General features: G+C 41.5%; 1 protein-coding gene across 5 annotated transcripts in view; it reads left to right on the top strand.

Moving 5' to 3' along the window:
- Positions 1–24,142, top strand: part of commd1 (copper metabolism (Murr1) domain containing 1) — a 130,151-nt gene that overhangs the window by 31,534 nt on the left and 74,475 nt on the right. For 3 of the 5 annotated variants that reach the window (XM_067989535.1, XM_067989534.1, XM_067989538.1), the window contains exon 2: positions 7,387–7,668. In XM_067989535.1, the coding sequence (XP_067845636.1) occupies positions 7,387–7,668 (282 nt within the window). Of the gene's footprint in view, positions 1–7,386; positions 7,707–24,142 lie in introns of all 5 variants that reach the window. The other 2 variants (XM_067989537.1, XM_067989536.1) reach the window with 1 other exon arrangement.

The following is a 24,142-nucleotide window of genomic DNA, read 5'->3' as shown; positions in this document are numbered from 1 at the left end:
GACTCTCTGCTATTATGAGGCTGTCCTCCCTCTCACATTTCACCTTCTTTGCTTTTAACCTCCTAAAAGTTCATTGTACAATGATTCTTGCTCAGTTTGGAAAAAAAGAAAAAAGCGTTAATTTTAACATCTTTTCGTCACTTGTACCAAAATACTTTATACATTTGGGCACAGACTTTATGTAAACTGTTTCCATTTCTTAGTGATTTGATGGTTTTGTAGCCTACAGCAGAAAGAGGTACATGTAAAGGAAGGGTGTGAAGACCTTCGAGAGGATGCAGGAAAGATTTACTAGAATGGTTCCAGGGATGAGGGACTTCAGTTATATGGGTAGACTGGAGAAGCTGGGGTTGTTCTCCTTAAAGCAGAGAAGGTTAAGAGGAGATTTAATAGAGGTATTCAAAATCATGAAGGGTCTAGACAGAGTAGGTAGCAAGATACTGTTCCCATTGGCAGAAGGGTCAAGAACCAGAGGACATAGATTTAAGGCGATTGGCAAAAGAACCAAAGGCGACACAATGAAAAACTTTTTTACCACAGCGAGTGGTTATGACCTGGAATGCACTGCCTCCACCATCCCCCTCACATTGGGGAGGAGGGGTGATGGAGGCAAACTTGATTGTGGCTTTCAAAAGGGAATTGGACAAGTACTTAAAGGGGAAAAAATTTGCAGGGCTATGGGGAAAAGGCGAGGGAGTGGGACTAGCTGGATTGCTCTTGGAGACCCAGCACAGGCTTGACGGGCCGAATGGCCTCCATCTGTGCTAGAGTCATGGAATGGTTACATGTATGGGAAAGCTATGGCAGATGATGTTTTAGTTTGCGTGTTTTATAATAAATATGAGCCAAAGACCAAAGCTGTTTGCTTGGTTTCTTTTTGCTAGCAAGATATAGTGGGTACGTGCATAGAATTTCTGGGAACTTTGACTCCTCCCTCAGTAATTTCCTGGAATTATGTGCTGTGTACAGTAAGCTCCTACTCTATACATTTCTATGAACTCCAATGTAACTTGTTTCTCAGAATAGAAGCTTTGAAACATTAATACATATATTCTCTTGCACTGCGGTGTAACATGCCCCTTGCTAAAAGTGTTTTTGTGCAGTTCCCAGAGACCACATCTGCTGTACTGTGTGTGAGATCGTACACAGAAATCTGAGAAATGCACTTTTCAACTCAAATGAAATGCCGTTTGATAGAATGCAGTTTTAGATACAGAAATATATTCTGTTTACAGGCAGGGGCTTCTGCCTTTTGTCACCAAAACATAACATTAAATAAAATATGAGGTGTACAATGGGTGCAATGCAATCAGTCGTTGGTGTGCTGAACCATCTTACTGTGATCATGGAATGCTGGGGCACCCGTTCCATTTCTTCACCTTGCTGTGACCATGTTTTCCGCTACGCAGCTGTGGGGAGAGACCATACAAATTGGTAGATTGGGGAAGCAAATGAAAAAAAAATGATGCAGGCCAGGAAGAGTTGCTGAGCTTTATGTACTTGCATTCTGAGGCTACTTTAATTGTGTAAATGTACTGTCTTTAACTGTATGGGACTGGTGCCTCACGAGTTGATTGCATTACGATAATGAAAAAAAGGCCAGCAAATTCCCAAGACAGCTCTTGGAGAAGAGGGAGGGGATGCATTTGTTTTTTGCCATGAATGGGAAGTTATGAATGTGAAGATTTGCAAGAGACAAAAGCAGGTTTCCACACAAAATTGCTCCCTTTACTGTTACAAATATTTTTACGGTCACAGGACACAGTGGTGGAGTTGAGCCTGTGGCCGAGGTGTGAGGAAAACCAAGCCCCTGTCTTCAGTGCTCACGTGTGGAATAAAGCTGCACTACAGCCATATGCAAATTTAATTTAAATAGGATATTTAGGTAAATAAGGTCCCAAGTTGCACGACACAGAAACAGACATGGCCTGCTTTGGAGCGCCTGTGAAAGGAAGTTTACTGCTGTCTTACTGAATGTTGAAGTCTAGTTATTTTTGCAGTGAGCATTTCTCTGCATATTAATACACTTTATGCATTGAACGCCCTGCATATTTTTTTTTACCTTTTCATTTTTGTCTTTTTGTTGAAGCTTTCAGTTTGCTTAGACACACTTTCCTGGAGTCTTGGGAATTAACTAACAAAGTTGGAAGGATGGGAATTTGTTTTACTTTTCTCATAGCACTGCATGAATTGGATAAAGGAGACCAATTCATGACAGCACAACATTTTCAGGTCCAGTGACATTTGGAAGGGGCAGTATTTTCAGTACCATCAATATCCAAAGACCTGTGTTTACAGACTACACAGGCTTTCCTGAGAACATCTCCGGAGACACCCCTTCAGTACCTCTGCTTCATTATAGATGCACTGACCAAGCTATGCCACCTGTTGCAGGCTAATTTACAGACAACTTCAAGGATTGGGACCGCTCTTCCTGTCATTTTGAAGGTCCCTACAACAGTGAGTTTCTATGCATCATAAGAAATAGGTCCAGGAGTAGGCCATATGGCCCCTCGAGCCTGCCCCGCCATTCATTAGGATCATAGCTGATCTTCGACCACAAATCCACTTTCCTGTCCTATCCCCATATCCTAGAGTCTAAAAAATCTATCAATCTCCGTTTTGAATATATTCAACGACTGAGCAACGACAGCCCTCTGGGGTAGAGAATTCCTAAGCAAAGAAATTTCTACTCATCTCAGTCCTAAATCAGTCCTCAGTCTGACCCCGTATCTTGAGACTATGACCCCTGCTTCTAGACTCTCCAGCCAGGGGAAACAGCCTTTCAGCATCTACCCTGTTAAGCCCTCTCAGAATCTTTTATGTTTCAATGAGAGATCACCTCTCATTCTTCCAAACTCCAGAGAGTATAGGCCCATTCTACCCAATCTCTCCTCAAGGACAACCTTCTCATCCCAGGAATCAATCCAGTGAACCTTCCTTCTTTAGTTAAGGAGACCAAAACTGTACACAGTAGTCCAGGTGTAGTCTCACCAAAGCCCTGTATAATTGCAGCAAGATTTCCTTACTCTTATATTCCAACCCCTTTGCAACAGGATCCTTTAAGGACACCGCAGGAGACACCTGCTAGGTAAGCCTGTCAGCAGTTGTTTCTCGTATAAAGCAAGTGACTGATCTCATGTTCATCAGAGAAAACCTCTATCACTTTTCTAGTGGTACCAACTGGTGAGGGCACAGAACTTTAACCCACTGGCAGGCTTTCCAACAGCCCAGGGTATTAGAGGTGGAACCCCATGGCCATAAAGGCTCCATACATCCACCCCAATGCATACATTAAAAAGAAGGGGCACCCCTTCATAAATGCGCAGACGATTGGTTTCAGACCACAAATGTGATCCTACATATTAATGCCCATTATCCAGGGAGTAGATTTGATGCTTTCAGTATGCAGCAGCCCATGGTACCTGCATTATTCGACAGTCCCAGAGAGAATGAACCATTGGGAGATCAAGGCTACCTGTTGCAGTCATGACTGATTATCCCAATTAGAAACGCAGCAGCAGGGTGTGGGTATAAACGAGGCCATGCCATTACCTGAGTTACTGTGAGCATACCATAGGGATTCTGAAGCAACTCCCATTGTTTGCATCGCTCAGGCGAGGTGTTGCTCTACATTCCTAGCATAATCTCTGAAATTGTCACCATCCGCTGCATGATGCACAATTTAGCCATCCAGAGAGGAGTGAGTATGTACCAGGATGAGGGGCAGGCTCGTGGTGGTGAAGGCTCACTGAAAGAGTACAAGTAAAGAAAGAACTTGCATTTACATAGCGCCTTTCACGACCTCTGGCTGTAAAGAGCTTTGGGACATCCTTTGAAGTACTTTTGAAGTGTCGTCACTGTTGTAATGTCGGGAAATGTGACACACAATATGCGCACAGCAAGGTCTCACACTCAGCAATGAGATAATGTGTTTTAGATGTTGGTTGAGGGATAAATGTTGGCCAGGACACCGGGGAGATCTCCCCTGCTCTTAGTGCCATGGGATCTTTTATGTCCACCTGAGAGGGCAGTTTAATGTCTCATCTGAAAGTGCAGCACTGGAGTGTCAGCGTGGATTATATGCTCAAGTCTCTGGAGTGGGACTTGAACCACAACCTTCTGACTTGGAGATGAGAGAGCTACCAACTGAGTCACAGCTGAGTAAAAGGAGATGGGTGACATCAATGGAAATTATTTGCAGACAGGGTGATTGGTGCTGAACTCAGAACTACTTTTAATAGTGGACACCTGCCACAGATTAACTGTTTTTCCAAAGAACTCCCACACATTGTCACACCAAAAACATGGAACTACAGGCTTCCTGCCTTCTCCCAGCACTTAAGTTTCTGAAGCCTTACTGAACTAATATTGTCCACACACAGGAGAAAAAAATCTACAACTATTTTATTATAGTTATAAGCCACATACCCTTGCTTACTCTTCATGATCTTGTAAGGCTGCTTGTCCTTTTTTACCTAAGCCTGTGTCTATATGCTGCCTGAGTGGGGGGAGCAGCTGTAGTGACATATTCAGGTTGGCTGATGAGGCACTGGATGGTCATGGCCTTGGACCTCTTAGTGCAGGGTCACCTGATGCCATGTCTGACAGTGCAATGGCTGGCATCGCCTGCTTGCTCTCAGATAGCCCCTCAATTCTTTGAGGGGTCTGGCTGGAGTGGGAAGTTGGCGTGGGAGCGTTCTCATTCGATCATCTTCAGCTATTCCCCTGGTGCTGGGCACCTCAGTTGGATAACTGACAAGCTGCATGAGAGCAATGTGTAGGATGTCTCTGATGTGGGTAAAACCTGCCATCACTGTTGTTTCCAAACAGTAGAATCATAGAAAGGTTACAGCATGGAAGGAGGCCATTTGGCCCATCGAGTCCACGTCGGCTCTATGCAAAAGCAATCCAGCTAGTCCCACTCCCTGCCCTTTTCCCGTCGCCCTGCAAATTTTTTTGTTTCAAGTACTTATCCAGTTCCCTTTTGAAGGCCATGATTGAATCTGTCTCCACCACCCCCTCAAGCAGTGCATTCCAGATTTTAACCACTTGCTGTGTTTTTGAAAAAAAAAGTTTTTCCTCGTGTCACCTTTGGTTCTTTTGCCAATCACCTTAAATTTATGTCCTCTGGTCCTTGACCCTTCTGCCAATGGGAGCAGTTTCTTTCTATCTTCTCTGTTGAGTGCAAGTTTCTGAAACATCCATCTGGATGTCGTGTTGGCTTTAGTGAAAAGATGGTATATCTTATATGGTTATCTTATATGGTTGCCCAAGGTCTCGATGGTGGCAGTCACATCATTCGTGACTATAGGGCGTGGAACTGATCCTAAGCTGCATTCAGTGGCATTCTTGAGTTGCCTGTGGAGTTGTGCAATTGCAGCTGAGGTGATGTGCTGATCATTTCCACATCTCTCCCTGTAGTTGGCACTGGGCATCTTTCCTGATGGCATGATTGAAATTGGAAGTTGCAGGAGAACATAATTTCTAGGAAAAGGCCTTTCAACCCAACAAAGCTATCCCCACTTTGTAGAAGATTGCTGGCATGTGGACTGCAACCTACTGTCATCCTGCATATAGACTAAGTGGAGTAGACTACTTTGTATGAAAGCTATTTCTGTTGCAAGGAATGTAAAATGTGGTGGTTTAAGCATTTCTCTTTAAATGTCTTTAGTGGTGAGTGTGCAGCGGACAACACATTTAATGCATTAATTTTTAATTGGGTAAGTTATCCTTGCATTTTATTGAAGAATGCCTGTGGTGAACTTTTAAATGAAGCTCACAATTGAGCAGAAATTAGGGGTAACTTATTCTCACGAGTTCATTTTGTTCAATTTACTTGGTTTTATTTGGTGAAGTAATATTCTGTTTAAATCTTTTTGTTCTCTTCCATATACCATCTTTTCACTAAAGCCAACGCAACATCCAAATGGATGTTTCAGAAACTTGCACATTGTGTGATCGCATCGAGATTGCCACATCCTGTATTGTGCCTTAATGTGTCTTAAATTACATATCCAACCATTTCCCCATTTGTTTTTTTCCCATTATTTGTTGAGCTGCTGTGTGAGCCAGTCGGAAAGTTCCTAATTACTGGTACTGCAATCACTTAGACTGTGGTGTGCAGCCTTTATGTATTTCTATTGTCAGAAAGTAAGATTGGTTCATGAAGTGCAAGAATGCTTTCCAGTTCACTAATGATTCTTTCTGCTGTACACTGTGTTAATCATTGCAACCCCCAAATGAATGATTTGAGAAATTTAGGGACAAAGTTGGCTGCAGTGAAATGTTCTATGCCCTTTTGCTTGATGATTATTTGCTTCTGTGATGAAAATTGTAAATGTATGTTTACGGTTTTGTAATCTAATGCAACCAAAATTAACGTATATATTGTGTACTGTATCTCTTTAAAGTGATTTGGGATCCAGGTCTCGAAGAATCTGTCTGGGCTTCCTTCAGTTGCAGAGCACTGAATCCAGTCTTTGTGTGGGCTGGCTTCAAAAGTGAAAATGCGCTGTTCTGTGTATGCTTGGATCCCTTGGTGCTGCTATTGTGACCCTATCAGCACTTTCTGTTCATACCTACTCAATGAACTTAAGCTAGGACAGTCTTGGGTGTTAGTGTGTTTGCGCCACGATGCTGCTTTGCTAACTCACTGAGCAGTCTCAGTACATTTACAAGGCTAACGAGAACTATTGCAAGGGATAGGGAGACCCATGACAAAATAGTTCTCGTCAGCCGAACTGAAGCCATTAAGTTGATATTTGCTAGTGTGGATGACAGCACAAGAGCTGCATATCTGGAATTGACAACACTGCAGTAATGCAAAGAGCCTTTTATATTATAGGTCAGGTCTTGGCAGAGTGACCCAAAAGTGGCGCTTTCCTGAATTTATTTTTAAATCATACCACTGGTTTCTCTTTGAATTGAGCAGCAAAGAGGAAGCACGTGCTTGCCTCAGCCCATCTGATGCTGAAACCCTCATCCACGTTTTTGTTACCTCCAGGCTCGACTATTGCAATTCTTTCCTGGTCGGCCTCTCATCTTCCACCCTCCATAAACTTCAGCTCATCCAAAACTCTGCTGCCAAGTCCCATTCAACTTGCAGGAGCAGTTATAAAAACTATCGCTTTATTGATTGCTTCAAGACAGCGTTCTTGCTCATATCCTTCTACAGAAGTTAGTTACAAAGTGCATTTGAGTTAAGTAGTGGTGGAAAAATGCCCAATACCTTTTTGTTGTGCCGATCAGCATCCTGGCTTTTATTTTTACAGAGTGTACTCTCCATCTTGTCTGGTCAGACTTTTTGTGCTGAATCTCTTGCACAAAAGATTTTGGTATATGATGGCTAAGACTGTTGGTCTAATATGAGTTTTATCTCAACAGTCAATAGCGTCTGCAGACATGGACTTCAACCAACTGGAAGCCTTCTTAACAGCACAGACCAAGAAACAAAAAGGAATTGCACCGGAGCAAGCTACAGTTTTAACAAAATTCTGGAAAAATCATAAAGTTAAAATCCGAGAAAGCCTTATTAATCAGAGCAAATGGGAGAACTGCTTAAGGAACTTGAGTTGGCGAGTTGATTTGAAGACTCAGTCCAAGCGCTTGGATCAAATTAACACACCAGTTGCTATTGTGGAGTTGGAGCTTGGAAAAAATGATCAGGTGAGGACGGAGCTTGGATTTTGCATAACAGCATATAGGTAAGAGGTAAAGAAGCCCAGTCTACATGTCTTAGAATATTTGTAGCAGAAATTACTTCCTAGAGCTTCATTCTTATGTTCTCACTGATCAGAGTTAAAATCCAGAGGTGTGATCAGAGGTCATCGCGAAGAGGACAGAAATATGCATCTTGAAATTCACTTTTAAATCAACTTTTCCCCACCAATTCGTCTCTTATTCCCACTCCCCCAAAGGCATTGACTCCCTGCTGGGTACAGTTCCATGATTATTGTGTACCCTATGGTATCTGATTCAAGTGACTGTTTTTCATGTGTAAGCCTTGTTACGAAATGCTGGCAAGATATCAGGCTGGGAGGAGAGGGAGGGAGATGGGCATTTGCAGCTAATTCTGACTTTGTTTTTACTAAGCACTTCCTGCAGGGCTTGCCAGATGGTGATGAGTAGTGACTAGCTGATTTTCATGTGATTTTTTTTCCCCCCCCACTCTCGAATGTAAGGGTGCTGAGTGGTACTCCTACTGCTGCTTTGGACAAATTCACTGAGATTGGAGGAGGAGCCCAACAAAACTGATCTTTGTTGTGAAAACTTTAATATCTTTGAAATGGTAGGATTTTTTCCAAATGGGAAGTTCCTACCTGTAGTTCAGAATTAACTGGCAACAGTTATTGGATACTAGAATTTTAATTCCAAGGGGGAAGCACTATATTTTCAAAAGTGTCTTTTACACCTGTTCTTTGTGAGCTTTTATGTAAGAAAACTATAAAAGAACACTTCTCAGAGCATGAGTATCTTAAACCATTTTCCCCTTAAACTTCCCACACAAAGCAATATTTTCCCTCCAATCTTCTCCTTTTACTGTCCTCTACAAGTTGGTGACATCATGACTGGTTCCGCGGGTTGCAATGGCTCACTGTTACCTTAATCCAGTGTATGAGCCTGGACGATGAGTGTTGTTGGTATGTAGTTCAAATGTGGGGACTGTCATAGCCCAACCCTCACTCGATACACGCACTTCCAGCAGGAGACACTGGATGATGACGCAAAGCCAGCTGAATTATTTCTTCTGCTGAGCCTCAAATGGTGAGGCTACCCTACGTCCACCTAGCTAGGGTTAGATTATTCAGTGCCACGGCTCAAAGTTTGGACATTTGTGATATGTCTGATTTAGTTTTTTTTTAAGGTCTTTTATATTTTGCCACTTCCTTGTTATACTTTCCTTACCAAAGGGGCAAGTTGTTGGTTGTCTGGGATCGGATTTCCGACTCTGCTCCATAGCTGGGAAACTAGAGCTTGTGTGAAAGTTGAGGTGAGTGAATATTTGATTTTTCCATCACTCCTCCCGAGGAAGCATCTGGTTTCCATTTTGGAACCTCTATATAGCAACACCTTTGAGATCTGGGCTTGCCATATGGGAATGTGTGGGTTTGAGATTTATCGTAGCAGCCCATGACATCTCTCCAGATCCAAACATTTTAATTAGGGACACAGTCCGGTTGTATGTTGGCCCATGTTACAGTGACTAGGACATACATGGCCTCTTCATGGGAAGTGGATGAGGAGGTCAAGAAACCTGTTAAGACAAGTCTCCATAAGCTTGCTGTGGTATATTTTTGCAGAAAAGAAATATATGTTTTATCAAATAATTTTCAGAGATTGAGAGGATTTTGAACAGAAGGTACTCCTGTCTTGATTTTTCTTCCTCTTTAGTTAAAGGATAGATTATCTGTTTTCTCTCACTAGTCATAAGACTGTTAGAAGGTAGTGTTATTACTGCTATTACTTTATTAAATTGATAACTTAAACTAGTTTATTAGCAGATTAATAAAACTATAAATAACCGATTGAATAAAAACTTTAAAAAAACTAATTAAATTAAACAAGGCTAGATAAGGATGGCAGGGCAGGTGGTGTTTCATAACTGCAGCATGTGGGAGTTGGTGGAGAGCAGTGAGATCCCGAGGAACCACATCCGCAGTAAATGTCTGCAGCTCGAGGAACTTCAGCTCAGAGTTGTTGAGCCGGAGTCTGAGCTGCAGACATTGCGATGCGTCAGGGAGGAGGAGAGTTATCTGGACACTTGGATCCAGGAGGCAGTCACACCCCTTAGGCGAAGTAGTTTAGAGTTAGTCATTGGTCAGGGACAGGAGGATGTGACTGCGAGTCAGGCAGGTATGGGGACCCAGGATGCAGTGATGGAGGAGCCTCAGACCTTGTCGAACAGGTACAAGGTAGTTGGTACCTGTATGGATGAGAACCAGGACGGCAGAAAGGATGGGCAAATTGACCACGACATCGTGGTACAGGGGGTCATTAAAGTGGGGGGATTAAAAAGGAATGTGGTAGTGGTGGGGGGTAGATACTGTTCTCTGCAGCTGCGACCGGGAGTCCTGAAGGCTGTGTTGCCTGCCCGGAGACAGAGTTAAGGACATGTTCTCGTGGTTGGAGAAGAACTTAGAGCACAAGGAGGATCCAGTTGTTGTGGTCCAGGTAGGAACCAACGACATAGGTAGAACTAAATGAGGTTCTGCTGAGGGAGTTCGAGGAGCGAGGGTCTAAATTAATAAGCAGAACCTTAAAGGTAATAATCTCTGGATTACTACCTGACCCATGTGCTAACTGGCATAGGGTCAAGCAGATCAGAGAGTTAAACGCATGGCTGAGAGTGGTGTGGGAGGAAGGGGTTTCGATTCATGGGGCACTGGCACCAGTACTGGGGAAAGAGGGAGCTGTTCCATTGAGACGGACTCCACTCCGCGCTGGGACCAGTGTCCTGGTGAATCGAATAACTAGGGCCATGGATAGGACTTGAAACTAAAAAGGGTGGGGGTGGGCAGGAAAGGTCCAGGTGAAGGGGAATTTAGAAGTCTAAAGAGAAAAGATAAAGCAATAGAGCAATAAAGCGATTAGGGTAAAGACAAGCACAGTGTGACAGGAAGGGACAGAGAGCTTAACGGAAATAATGCATAAACGAATAAGGTCTAAGCAGGGAATAATGGTAAAAAGTTAAAATTAAAGGCTCTTTATCTGAATTCATGAAGCATTCGTAACAGGATAGACAAATTAATGGCACAAATAGAGATAAATGGGTTTGATCTAATGGCCATTACAGAGACATGGTTGTAGGTGACCAAGGTTGGGAACTAAATATTCCAGGGTACTTGATGTTTCGGAAAGAATGGAAAAGGAGGGGGTGTAGCCCTAATAATAAAGGATGACATAAGGACAGTAGTGAGAAAGGATCTTGGCTCAGAAGATCTGGAAGTAGAATCAGTCTGGGTGGAGATAAGAAATAACAAGGGACAGAAAACATTAGTGGAAGTAGTTTATAGGCCCCGAACAGTAGCTATACTGTTGGACAGAGAATTAATCAAGAAATAATAGAAGCTTGTAACAAGGGTAATATAATAATCGTGGGGGACTTCAATCTTCCTATAGACTGGGCAAATCAAATTGACAAAGGTAGTCTGGAGGACGAGTTCATGGAATGCATTTGAGACAGTTTCCTAGAACAATACGTCGTAGAACCAACCAGGGAACAGGCTATTTTAGATTTGGTCTTGTGTAATGAGACGGAGTTAATTAATCTTCTCATAGTAAGGGATCCTCTGGGGAAGAGTGATCATAATATGATAGAATTTCGCATTGAGTTTGAGAGTGACATGCTTAAGTCCGAAACTAGAGTCTTAAACTTAAACAAAGCCAATTACATAGGTACAAGGGGCGAGTTGGCGAAGGTGGATTGGGAAATTAGATTAAAAGGTATGATGATAGATAAGCAGTGGCAGACATTTAAAGAAATATTTCATAATTCTCAACGAATATACATTCCATTGAGAAATAAAATCTCCACAGGAAAAGCGATCCATCCGTGGCTAACTAAAGAAGTTAAAGATGAAAAGAAAAGGCTTATTATGTTGCTAAGAAGAGTAGTAAGCCTGCGGATTGGGAGAGTTTTAGAAACCAGCAAAGGATGACCAAAAAATTGATAAGGGAGAAAACAGAATGAGTAAACTAGCAAGAAATATAAAAACAGATTGTAAGAGCTTCTACAAGTATGTAAAAAAGAAGAGTAGCAAAAGTAAACATTGGTCCCCTCGAGGCTGAGACAGGAGAAATTATAATGGAGAATAAGGAAATGGCTGATGCGTTACACTTTTTTTGTCTGTCTTCACAGTGGAAGATGCAAAAAGCATACCAGAATAGTGAGGAACCAAGGGGCAAATGAAAGTGAGGAACTTAAAACAATTAATATCAATAAAGAAAAAGTACTAGACAAACTAATGGAACGAAAAGCCGACAAATCCCCTAACCTGATGGCCTACATCCTTGGGTTCTAAAAGAGGTGGCGACAGAGATAGTAGATGCATTGGTTATGATCTTCCAAAATCCCCTAGATTCTAGAACGGTCCCAGTGTATTGGGAGGTAGCAAATGTAACACTGCTATTCAAGAAAGGAGGGAGAGAAAAAACAGGGAACTACAGGCCAGTTAGCCTGACATCAATCGTGGGGAAATGCTGGAATCCATTATTAAGGAAGTGGTAACAGGGCACTTAGAAAATCATAATATGATTAGGCAGTGTCAACATGGTTTTGTGAAAGGGAAATCGTGTTTGACAAATGTATTTGTTTTTTGAGGATGTAACTAGCAGGGTAGATAAAGGGGAACCAGTGATTGTAGTATATTTGGATTTTCAAAAGGCATTCGATAAGGTGCCACATAAAAGGTTACTGTGGAAGATAAGGGCTCATGGGGTTGGGGGTAATATATTAGCATGAATAGAGGATTGGTTAACAGACAGAAAACAGAGAATAGGGATGAACTGGTCTAATGGGGTGCCGCAAGGATCAGTGCTTGGGCCTCAGCTATTTACAATCTATGTTAATGACTTAGATGAAGGGACTGAGTGAAATGTGTCAAAGTTTGTTGTTGATACAAAGCTAGGTGGGAAAGTAAGCTGTGAGAAGGACAAAGAGTCTGCAAAGGGACATAGACAGGTTAAGTGAGTGGGTAAGAAGGTGGCAGATGGAGTATAATGTGGGGAAATGTGAGGTTGTTCACTTTGGTAGGAAGAATAGAAAAACAGAATATTTTTTAAATGGTGAGAAACTATTAAATGTTGGTGTTCAGAGAGACTTGGGTGTCCTCGTACAAGAAACACAGAAAGTTAACACGCAGATACAGCAAGCGATTAGGGAGGCAAATGGTATGTTGGCCTTTATTGCAAGGGGGTTGGAGTACAAGAATAAGGAAGTCTTGCTGCAATTGTACAGGGCTTTGGTGAGACCTCACCTGGAGTACTGTGTACAGTTTTGGTCTCCTTATCTAAGGAAGGATATACTTGCCTAAGAGGGAGTGTAACGAAGGTTCACTAGATTAATTCCTGGAATGAGAGGGTTGTCCTTTGTGGAGAGAGAGAGTAGAATGGGCCTATACTCTCGAGTTTAGAAGAATGAGGGGTCATCTCATTGAAACATATAAGGTTCTGAGAGGGCTTGACAGGATAGATGCTGAGGTTTTCCCTGGCTGGGAGAGTCTAGAACTAGGCGGTATAGTCTCAGGATGAGGGTTCAGCCATTTAAGACTGAGATGAGGAGAAATTTCTTCACTGAGGGTTGTGAATCCTTGGAATTCTCTACCCCAGAGGGCTGTGGATGCTCAGTCATTGAGTATATTCAAGGCTGAGATCGATAGATTTTAGGACACTAGCGGAATCGAGGGATATGGGGATTGGATGGAAAAGTGGAGTTGAGGTTGAAGATCAGCCATGATCTTATTGAATGACGGAGCAGGCTTGAGGGGCCATATGGCCCACTCCTGCTCCTATTTCTTGTCAAATGCAAACATAAGAACATAACAGGAAAGAAACTGTTCCCTGATCTGCGTTATAGCTATAATTATACAATTGTCGATGAGGTAATGGTCGAAGATGATTTGAAATTGTGTTATGACTTTTATTGATCATCAATAGGGAATATTTTAAAGACTAGCCCCGTTGAAGACAAATGATGGAAGATGAAGTTGTGGAGCAACAAGGTTATTTCCAAGAATAAAAAATAATGAGGCAGTTAGAATACATGTTCACAGATTAAATAGATTTTCTGACAAATACTAACATGCGAAATGAGAAATTGTTCAATGACCTTTATATTGCTTAGCTGCTTTCAAATTCTTCAAGTTATCGCTCTGACTTTAAGCTGCCATACTGATCTCAAGAACAGCGTTAGAAATTTGTTTTCTAACAAATATGGAACTAAAATGACTTCTTGCCCCATGTAAGTATCAAAAGATATTGTACATTTAGAGACAGTATTTATAGATACTGTATCTTCTTTCTTCCTCGGCGCTTAATTTAGCTCTGGATGACATCCAGCAGTACGCTTACTGATACTGCTCCCCTTCAACAGCTCCTAGATTCACCCCCTCTCCACAACTGTCCCAAACCTGGACACTTCAAGCTGACTCCACTCTCGTTCTCTACAAGTCAACTTCATCCCACCACAGGACCTCAGTTTAATTTTGGAATCTCTCCTATTGTCTCCTTTATGTCCTCTGTTTATGACGAGGTCACGCCTGTCCTAATCTTTGCCGTGCCAATATAACCTGAATTTCGTCTGTCCATTGTGTACACATTTTGGCTGCTGCTCTGGATCCACTGCTTCCACCTTCCTTTTTCATCTCTTAGGCTCTTCTCTCCTTTCTTCTCCATTTCCTGTCGAATGCCACCTTTTCATTTCTCCACTCTTGGGTACTTTACTCCCCCGTTCTCAACCCATCACGCCGTTTCTGCCTGACAACTCTCCTGCCACTGTCCCAGGCTTGAATCCCCTTAGGATAAGCCCACAGTTACCCTCTGTATGTCTCTCTCTGCAATCACCAAAGAGCTGTCAAGGCACTCGTCACTGCCTTCTTACAAGCAGCAACCCCAACTGCCCCATCCTCCTCTTGGCAGTGGACCTACTGGGAGTTAATCTCAACAATCTACTTCCCGTCCTGCTCACCCCACCCTTCATTGCCCCCTTAGACTGTGCTAGTCAACGTCCTCGTCACTCCCTCAATCCAGTACAGCGTTTTAAATTTGTATGGGTCAATAGCAGCAAAGATCCTGCTCACCCTGGATTTAGTAAATGTTGTAAATCCTATTGTGGCTTTGTACTTCAGATAATTTATGTATAATCCAATCACAGACATCTCTTGTCAACTGTCTCGCATTCACCTGTCACTTCCTGAAGTACTCAGGATATGCATAATTTATATTTCCTGTATAAACCAATCTATTTCTTATAATCTTCTGATCTTATTGCTGGAAACTGTTTCCACCCCAAGCACATATAAAATTATGAAGTGTTTGATATCCTGCTCTCTGATTACAAACCGTAAAGCCCACGGGTCTTGGACAGCACCTTGTGTTGTAAATGCCAAATGTGTTTTTGTTTTTTAGCCAGCTCTTGATAATCTATATTCTACAAGAAAGGACTTGTGCTCTTTTAAGTGCCCCCTCAAATGAACAAAGGACATTTGTTTGAATTTCTATAGTGTAAGCTAGTTAAAATATTAATACTTCCCCAAAAGAATGTTTTAATCCCTTTACCTTCCATACCTGTGGATTATTCCACAGCAAATCTGTCCAGAAGCAAACCCCCCGCCCCCCCCCCCTCCAACCCAAGCCCACAATAGAAAAAATGGTAAAAATGTTGGAGGAGTTGGTTTAAAGAAAATCTGCTCAGTATGTTGGTATTGGAACTGCTGTCACTATAGTGGAACTTCTGACACGATAGTTGAACGAATAGTTATCTTTAGCTTTTCAGTTTTAAATTGATTGTAAAATGTTCTAATAACTGTTAATATTTTTTTTCTAACTCATTTTCATTTGCATTCTTACAGCAGTTTTATTGTTCATTAAACAGCAACTCATCTTAGTTGGATCACTCTGATCATCCCCTGCATTCCTTTACTGTTGCTTTACATATCCTTGACTGCTGATGTACATTCCATCTTGAAGTGCATCCCCGAGTTCATTGTTCCGAGCAAAGTTGGAACACAGACAGCTACCTTTCGATCTAGTTCAAGGTCACTGACAGAGACTTTACTTCAGCAAGATACACATTTATTTTCACGCTCCTTATGCTTTCTATTTTACCACCTTTCATGGCAGTAGTTCTTGCCCTCCTTAAGTATAAATTTAACAGTTCCGTTACGCATGTAAAGTGTTCCTACCAAAACTTTTTCTCCTTTCAATTCCACTTGTTCATCGAAAACGCACTTCAAGGATTGTACAGTTTTGCTGACTAAGCATCAGTAGAGTTACGGTCATTGGGGCTTGTGCGCTCATTCCCCAGCAACTGAGACAAGTGCCACAAATAATAGAAACTGCAATTCAAATGGTTAAGTATGTTGTTTCCAAATGGGCACTTAAACCTGTCAATGTAACAAATCAAGGAAGGCTTCATGTGTCTTGCAGTGTCTAGGTTAATATTACCCCTAAAAATTGCTCTGAAGCAAACTACAGGAGAAAATGCAAACAGAAAAGAGCTGTGAAAAGATTCCCCCTTAAACTAATTTATAAGATGGTATTTGTACATGTTGGATGAAAGCTGCTGCTGTTCTGTTTTGATGACCTATGTACATGGTTCTATGCTACACAGTGCAATGTTTACTGCAAACCAGTCATAGTTTCCTCTTGATTTCACACAGGTAGTGTTTCTAACTACATTCAAACAGTAGAGAGATGTTTTGAGTGCTAACATTTCTATATTGCAACACCATTAGCAAAAACCTTGTTGTCGTCCCTCGATGTAATTTTTTTTGTGTTTAGCACGTGTCTGTGACATCATGCCTCAAAGGCATCTTCTGTAGAGGAGAAAGTTGTCATTGATTGGCTGAAATAACCACTGTCTGTTAAGTTAACTGTGCTGGTTGATTGACCTTAGATGAATCTGATATTTGAGACAATCCAAAAGTAGGTAGCAAAAGCTACCAATCAGCAACAAGTAACCAGCATAAACCAAGAAATCAAATCTCAATTGCTTTTGAGTCACTGACTGTGGCCAGGGTTTTCTGCTTATGTGCTGATGATTTTCTGTCTGTTATAGTGAATGGGTAAAGAATTGTAGGCTGGTGAGCCCCAGAAAACCGCGGCCTTTATATCTTAAAAAAAAATTACGTTTCTAACATGAACACACAGTTTTCAAATAAATCACTAAATTTGGCCAAAAATCTACCTATTTGCTCTTGGAAATCCTGTAACATGGGACTAAGGACTGGGCTGGAGTTCTTAGTGTATGCCATGATTTACCTCGGATTTTCTGCCGATTTTTATTGGGCTTTGAATATGTTCTGCTTCAGTTTGAAACCAAAGGCAGTTAAGAGACGACTGCTTTTGTACTATTGACAAAATTTTACTTTTGGCAAAAATCTCTCCCTTCTCTGCTGCAATAAATGAATCCTGGAGTATGTGCATCTGACTGTATTTTGGCTGGGGTTTTAGAAATAGTCAGACTGTATCATAATAAAGAAGACAGGTAGGCATTAATTAACCTCTTAAATGGGTCCTTTTGGTTTGTCTTTTTGGAACAGATTGTCGGGAATGGAGCCACTCGGCTTTAACTGCTTCCCCGCTCCTTTCCTGCCGATGAGGATAGTTGAAATTCCCCCTATTGTAAATGAGGAGGTGGGAGGGAGTGGAAAGTAGAAATTGGTTAAGGGAGAGGATGGGAAGAGTGCTGCTGGGGGCCAAATGATGCCTGCAACCCCCACTCCAAATGTGAGTGACATACAAAAATGAAAATCCAAGGAAACATTACAATTTTACAAACCTTTGATTTCTAACAATAGATTTTCAATTCAGCAAATGCTCTCCAAACATTCCAATCTTATACTAGATACACTAAAATTAAAAGCAGTCATGAAGAGATAACAGAAGTAAACGTATTATAGGCTCAGTGAGTTTTGTGATTCAAATGATTACATACTAAAAGTTGCAGTAAAGTGTAGCTTGCCGGTACTTTTGAAACTGCCATTGAGGCCCATAAAAATGGAGTACATTAATTGTGTAAATTGTGGGTTGTCTTCCAGCCTAGTAATGAGGGCAGCTTCATGGCCCAAAATTAATACAGTTAACTGGGGAGAGCGATTATAATACACGAGGGTCCTTATGTAAATTATAATTCACATATTTTGGAATTTATTTTGAATGCCTTCAGAGTATGGGAGAGAAATTTCATGACATTTTTAAGCAATTATGTAAATTGGGTAGAATTCATGACCAAGCAAAATGTGCATAATCTGTGGAAGGAAAAATTTGAGAGGCTGATTGGTCTTTTCCTTGTCCCATGCTTGCTCATGTTCTCCAAATGTAAAGATTCTGCCTGTGCTTTACAGTTTAAGCACAGGAATTTTAAAACTTAAATTCTAGCTTCAATGTTCAGTGTGAAAGAAAGAACTTGCATTTGTACAGCGTGCTTCACGACCTCAGGACATCCCAAATTGTTTCACAGCCAACCAAGTACTTCTTTGAAGTGTAGTCACTGTTGTATTGTAGGAAACGCAGCAGCCAATTTGCGTATAGCAAGGCCCCACAAACAGCAATAAGATAAAATTACCATATTTGTTTTTAGTGGTATTGGTTGAGAGATAAATGCTTAACACACAGATGATTGTAAATGAATTTACTCTGCTGCTCTTACTATGCAAAAATCATTCAAATCTGATATTAAATAAATACAGTCTAAACTTCTTGAATGCTTCAGATCATCTGCTTGAGATGTCATGGAAAATACATTGAAAAGTGATGTTCTCTCTGGTTACATTTTTTGAGCAAGGAACTGGCATTTTTGATGGGAAATGAAGTTGTGTGACATGAGTTTTTTTGCAAAGGGGGCAGGTACACCAGTCTGGAAAGAACAGCTAATTTGGAAGTACACAGAAATGTAACTTGCCTGTTTAAAATTCCTGTTGATGTAAATGTCACTAGCAGCCACAATATGTTACTGAAAACCTAATGTTCATTTCCAGTGAAGCTCTGGATAAAAAACAAACAGCATTGTTTCATCCTGTCATTTGTTTGGCTCCATAGAGCCCGTGTCTATTGTAAAAAGCAATGTTTCTTTCACCCAGTATGAAAAGGCAAATATTGTATTTGAGAAAGATGTTTTTGTTGAATGTATTCTGTTAAAGTTTGGTTCAAGGTAATTGGACTATTAATTGATTTTGCTGTAAGAAGTTTTCAGCTTTCTCCACAAACATGATATTCTATCATGCTCATAGCATGTCAGCAGGAAATAAGAATAGAGCCCAGAAGAGAGGAATTAAAAAGTTGTATCAAAATTTCTCTTTTTAAAAAATGATTTAGTTGATTGTGCTGAATTCACTGATTTCAGCTGGAACAGTAGGACGAGAGGCATAATTAGCTTCAGTGTTTCTAGGCTAGGAAAAGGAAATTAACTCCAGATCGCTTTGCTATCTGGATCGCTTTGCTATCTAGTGTTTGGAGACTCTTGAATGTAGTGATCAGTTTCTGTAGCCAAAATGAAGATTGAAGAATGGTTAATCCATCAAAGTGCCGGGGAGTTGTCAGAACCGTACCCCAGTATGAGTGTCTCTGCCTTGGAGAGAGAGAGTGAGTCTCTTTCATAGATCTAGATCAGAATGATGGAAAGTTGATCTAACTACCACACAACCATCTACTCCAGGCACCACTTCGAGAGACATTCTCCTATGTAAACTGGATTAAATACTGTCCCTGTCACGCTATCAAACTCATTTTGGAAATGGCAGACACTACATTTGAGTTGACAGATTCCGATAACTCGTATATTTACAAATTAAGTAAGCGTAGGCAGCAACAAAAGGATTGGGAAATTTGGAGTACAAGTATGTGCAACTAGAAAAGTTAAAAATTGGTTAATCAATAGTAACAGTCTTCAGGTATAAACAGCAGGTCTCTGAATTTGTTTCCAGTGTTTCAGTATATCTGTCAAAGGCCTGCACACTGCTGACTTTGGATCTATTCTTGCTTTTGTATTCATTTTACAGCGTAACTTGCGTTTCGTTTGTCCAAATTGAGGAACAATTGAAATATAGTTAACATTCATTTTTTCCTCTCCACACTTCCAATAAAGTATCAATAAAATACACACAGAACTTTAAATGACCAGTTCTGACTGACCCATCGTATTTGTGTAGTGAAGCATTAACTGAGGATGCTCTAAAGCGCATAATTAAATGTGATAGGGACCTGTTTCATTTAACTAAGCCCAGAGAATATCGGCACAGGTTGATGTGACCCAAGCATGCATAGAGGCATTTCTAGGGTTTCAAACTGTACAGTTTGCCAACACATAGCATTGGTAAACCAGGTTAATTGATCAGCTAAGACCACTCTATAAATTAGGACTTTGGTACTGCAGGTTGGGCTTTTTTGCACTACTTTTAACTGGTGCTTGTGATGGGCAGTTTCCATAAGCAGATTAAGTCTCCCTGGAACTAGAACTTTGCATCGTTATGGGTTGGATAACTAGGACAAAAGACTTCACACTCTCGTCACCTTGTGAACAGAAATGGGTCAAGTTTATACATAGATCATCCAGATCAGTACGGCAACAACACAGGCCTTTAACAAGCAGACTATTGCAGTAACCCATGGTGCTTAGGGCACTATCCTGCTGTGTGGATGTAGATGGTTCGAGCTTAGGGTTTCTCTGTGAATCGCCAAACTAAGGACTGAGATGAGGAGAAATTTCTTCACTCAGGGTGGTGAACCTGTGGAATTCTCTACCACAGAAGGCTGTAGAGGCCAAGTCCCTGAATATATTTAAGGAGCTAGATAGATTTCTAGAAACAAAAGGCATCAAGGGGTATGGGGAGAGAGTGGGAATATGGTATTGAGATAGAGGATCAGCCATGATCATATTGAATGGCGGAGCAGGCTTGAAGGGCCAAATGGCCTACTCCTGCTATTTTCTATGTTTCTAAGGTGCTGAATGCCATTCCTGTGGAGGGAACCATGCTGAAAGTGCTCATTAACTTTTCTAGGATCCCCTACAAATGGAATCTGGATGATGGCCCACAGTATGAGTCTTCATAGAATCATAGAAAGCATGAAAGGAGGCCGTTCGGCCCATCGAGTCCGTGCCGGCTCCATGCAAGAGCAATCCAGTTAGTCCCACTCGCCCACCCTTTCCCTGTAGCCCTGCAATTTTTTTTCCTTTCAAGTACTTATCCAGTTCCCTTTTGAAAGCCATGATTGAATCTGCCTCCACCACCTCCTCAGGCAGTGCATTCCCGATCATAACCACTCGCTGTGTTTTTAAAAAAAAAAGTTTTTCCTCATGTCACCTTTGGTTCTTTTGCCAATCACATTAAATCTATGTCCTTTGATTCTTGACCCTTCCACCAATGGGAACAGTTTCTCTCTATCTACTCTGTCCAGACCCTTCGTGATTTTGAATACCTCTATCAAATCTCCTCGCAACCTTCTCTGTTCCAAGGAGAACAACCCCAGCTTCTCCAGTCTATCCACGTAACTAAAGTCCCTCATCCCTGGAATCATGCCAGTACATCTTTTCTGCACCCTCTAGATCCTTCGCATCCTTCCTGAAGTGCGGTGCCCAGAACTGGACACAATACTCCAGTTGTGGCCGAACCAGTGTTTTATAAAGGTTCATCATGACTTCCATACTTTTGTACTCTATGCCTTTATTTATAAAGCCCAGGATCCCATATGCTTTTTTAACTGCATTCTCAATCTGCCCTGCCACCTTCAACAATTTGTGCACAAATACCCCCAGATCTCTCTGTTCCTGTACCCCTTTTAGAATTGTGCCCTCTAGTTTATATTATCTCTCCTTGTTCTTTCCACCAAAATGTATCACTTCGCATTTTTCTGCGTTAAATTTCATCTGCCACGTGTCCGTCCATTCCACCAGCCTGTCCTCTTGAAGTCTATCACTATCCTTCTCACTGTTCACTACACTTCCAAGTTTGTGTCATCTGCAAATTTTGAAATTGTGCCCTGTACACCCAAGTCCAAGTCATTAATATATATCAAGAAAAGCAGTGGTCCCAGCATTGATCCCTGGGGAACACCACTGTACACCTCCCTCCAGTCCGAAAAAGAACCATTCACCACTACTCTCTGTTTCCTGTCCCTTAGTCAATTTTGTATCCACGTTGCTTCTGCCCCCTTTATTTCATGAAGTCCGGCGTGATGGGATTTTATATGCTGGTTGAAACACTCCTGGCATCTGGGGAACTCAACGTTGAACACTGACAATGCTAAAACAATTACTTCTATTAACTATCATTTTGGCACTCGATATGTGAACTGTATGCTTTTGTAGCAGAACGACTAAGTCTTATTTGACAAAAGGATGGTGCTGATGTGAGACGACGTTTGTCTCGATGCTTCGCAAGGCAAATATCTGGAGCAACTTGCATGCTGTTATTGAGCACAATTTTGTTGAACTGGAAGCTCAGAATGATGAGCACTTTGGTCTGAACAAAAAGGTTTGTAGTCCCACCACCAATTTGTACTGTTTTGGTACAATCCCAATTTTGTGTGGAGATTGAACTTTCAAAGAATGATGATCATACCTACAGTAGGTAATCCAACATTGCAGTACTGATCAGAGCCGGATTAAGAATTCTGGAGGCCCTGGGCACCTGGGACATTTAGAGCCCCACCAACACCCGCCCCCTCCACCCCCACACACCATTTGAACACAAACATATAGTAAAATGTATGATGAAATAGGCCCATAGATGTATTACACACTGCAGAAAATAAAGCAAATCATATACAAATATATTTCATTTAAGCGGTATATTATAAGACCCTTGGCAGGACCCCATATTTGCCTGGGTACAGTCCCCATGGTCCCTTGCATTAATCTGCTCCTGGTACTGATAGAGAAATATGTTTTATTATGGTTAATCAAGTTCTAAAGTAATATTAAGAGTTTGTGATCGATACAAACTAGTTGAGAGACTGGAAGTTGTCAGTTAAGCTATTGTGCACATGATCTATCTGCAGTGAGTGGTAACTTTTAACATTTGGTGGACATTTCCATAGAAAATGGTTATAAAGATCCTTTTTCTCTTGGTCAAAGAGTGACATTTCATTCCCTCCCTTCCCAACCTCCCACTTTCTCTTTGTTCTTTAAAGATTGTTTTGCACCTGTAAGAATGGGTTGTATTTAAAGTGTGATGTCTAATGTAGAAACATAGAAAATAGGAGCAAGAGTGTAGGCCATTTGGCCCTTCGGGCCTGCTCTGCCATTCAAAATGATCATGGCTGATCGTCTAACTCAGTACCCTGTTGCTGCTTTTTCCCCATATCCCTTGATCCCTTTAGCATTAAGATATGTATCTATCTCCTTCTTGAATACATCTAATGACTTGGCCTCCACTGCCTTCTGTGGTAGAGAATTCCACTGGTTCACCATCCTCTGAGTGAAGAAATTTCTCCTCATCTCGGTTCTAAATGTCATACCTCATATCCTGACACTGTGACCCCTGGTTCTGGACTCCCCAGCCATCGGGAACATCCTCCCTGCATCTAGTCTGTCTAGTCCTGTTAGAATTTTATATGTTTCGATGAGATCACTTCTCATTCTTCTAAACTCTAGTGAATATAGGCCGAGTCGACCCAATCTCTCCTCATACGTCAGTCCTGCCATCCCAGGAATCAGCCTGGTAAACCTTTGTTGCACTCCCTCCATGGCAAGGACATCCTCAGATAAGGAGACCAAAACTGCACACAATACTCCAGATGTGGTCTCACCAAGGCCCTGTATAACTGCAGTAAGACATCCCTGCTCCTGTACTCAAATTCTCTTGCAATGAAGGCCAACATACCATTCGCCTTCCTAACTGCTTGCTGCACCTGAATGCTCACTTTCAGCGACTGGTGTACAAGGGCACCCAGGTCTCGTTGTACCTCCCCGTTTCCCAATCTATCACCATTCAGATAATCTGCCTTTCTGTTTTTACAACCAAAGTGGATAACCTCACATTTATCCATGTTACACTGCATCTGCCATGTTCTTGCCCACTCACCCAACTTATCTAAATCACAGTGTGTAACACATGCGCACATAGAATTTTACAGGACAAAAGGAGTCCAATTTCCATATATCTCTTAGAAAACTAGTATGTCCTGTCTGAGTCCTGTGTCATCCATTTGCTGGATGGCTGCCTGTAGGTAACCATCCTAATAGGATTTTTCATTGTCATGTGAAGCTCTGTGACTGCTGCAGTTATAGCTTATGTCTACTTGGTAGTGTCACAGAGTAAAGTTTTAAATAAAACTTTTTCCACCTCCACTTTGTTGGCCATGTTGATCTGTTGACATGCGTTTTAAGTAGTAAGGTAAATAATGACTTTTGTAACTTTTTTTATAACTTGGCACCTTCCACATTTTCCTGGGTCTATAATTCCTCCATTTCACCCTCTTTAGA

Source organism: Heptranchias perlo, chromosome 8 (genome assembly GCF_035084215.1).
Source record: "Heptranchias perlo isolate sHepPer1 chromosome 8, sHepPer1.hap1, whole genome shotgun sequence".
Taxonomy (NCBI): Eukaryota; Metazoa; Chordata; class Chondrichthyes; order Hexanchiformes; family Hexanchidae; genus Heptranchias; species Heptranchias perlo.
Note: the sequence above shows the minus strand (reverse complement) of the source record. Positions and strands in the feature narration are given on the sequence as shown.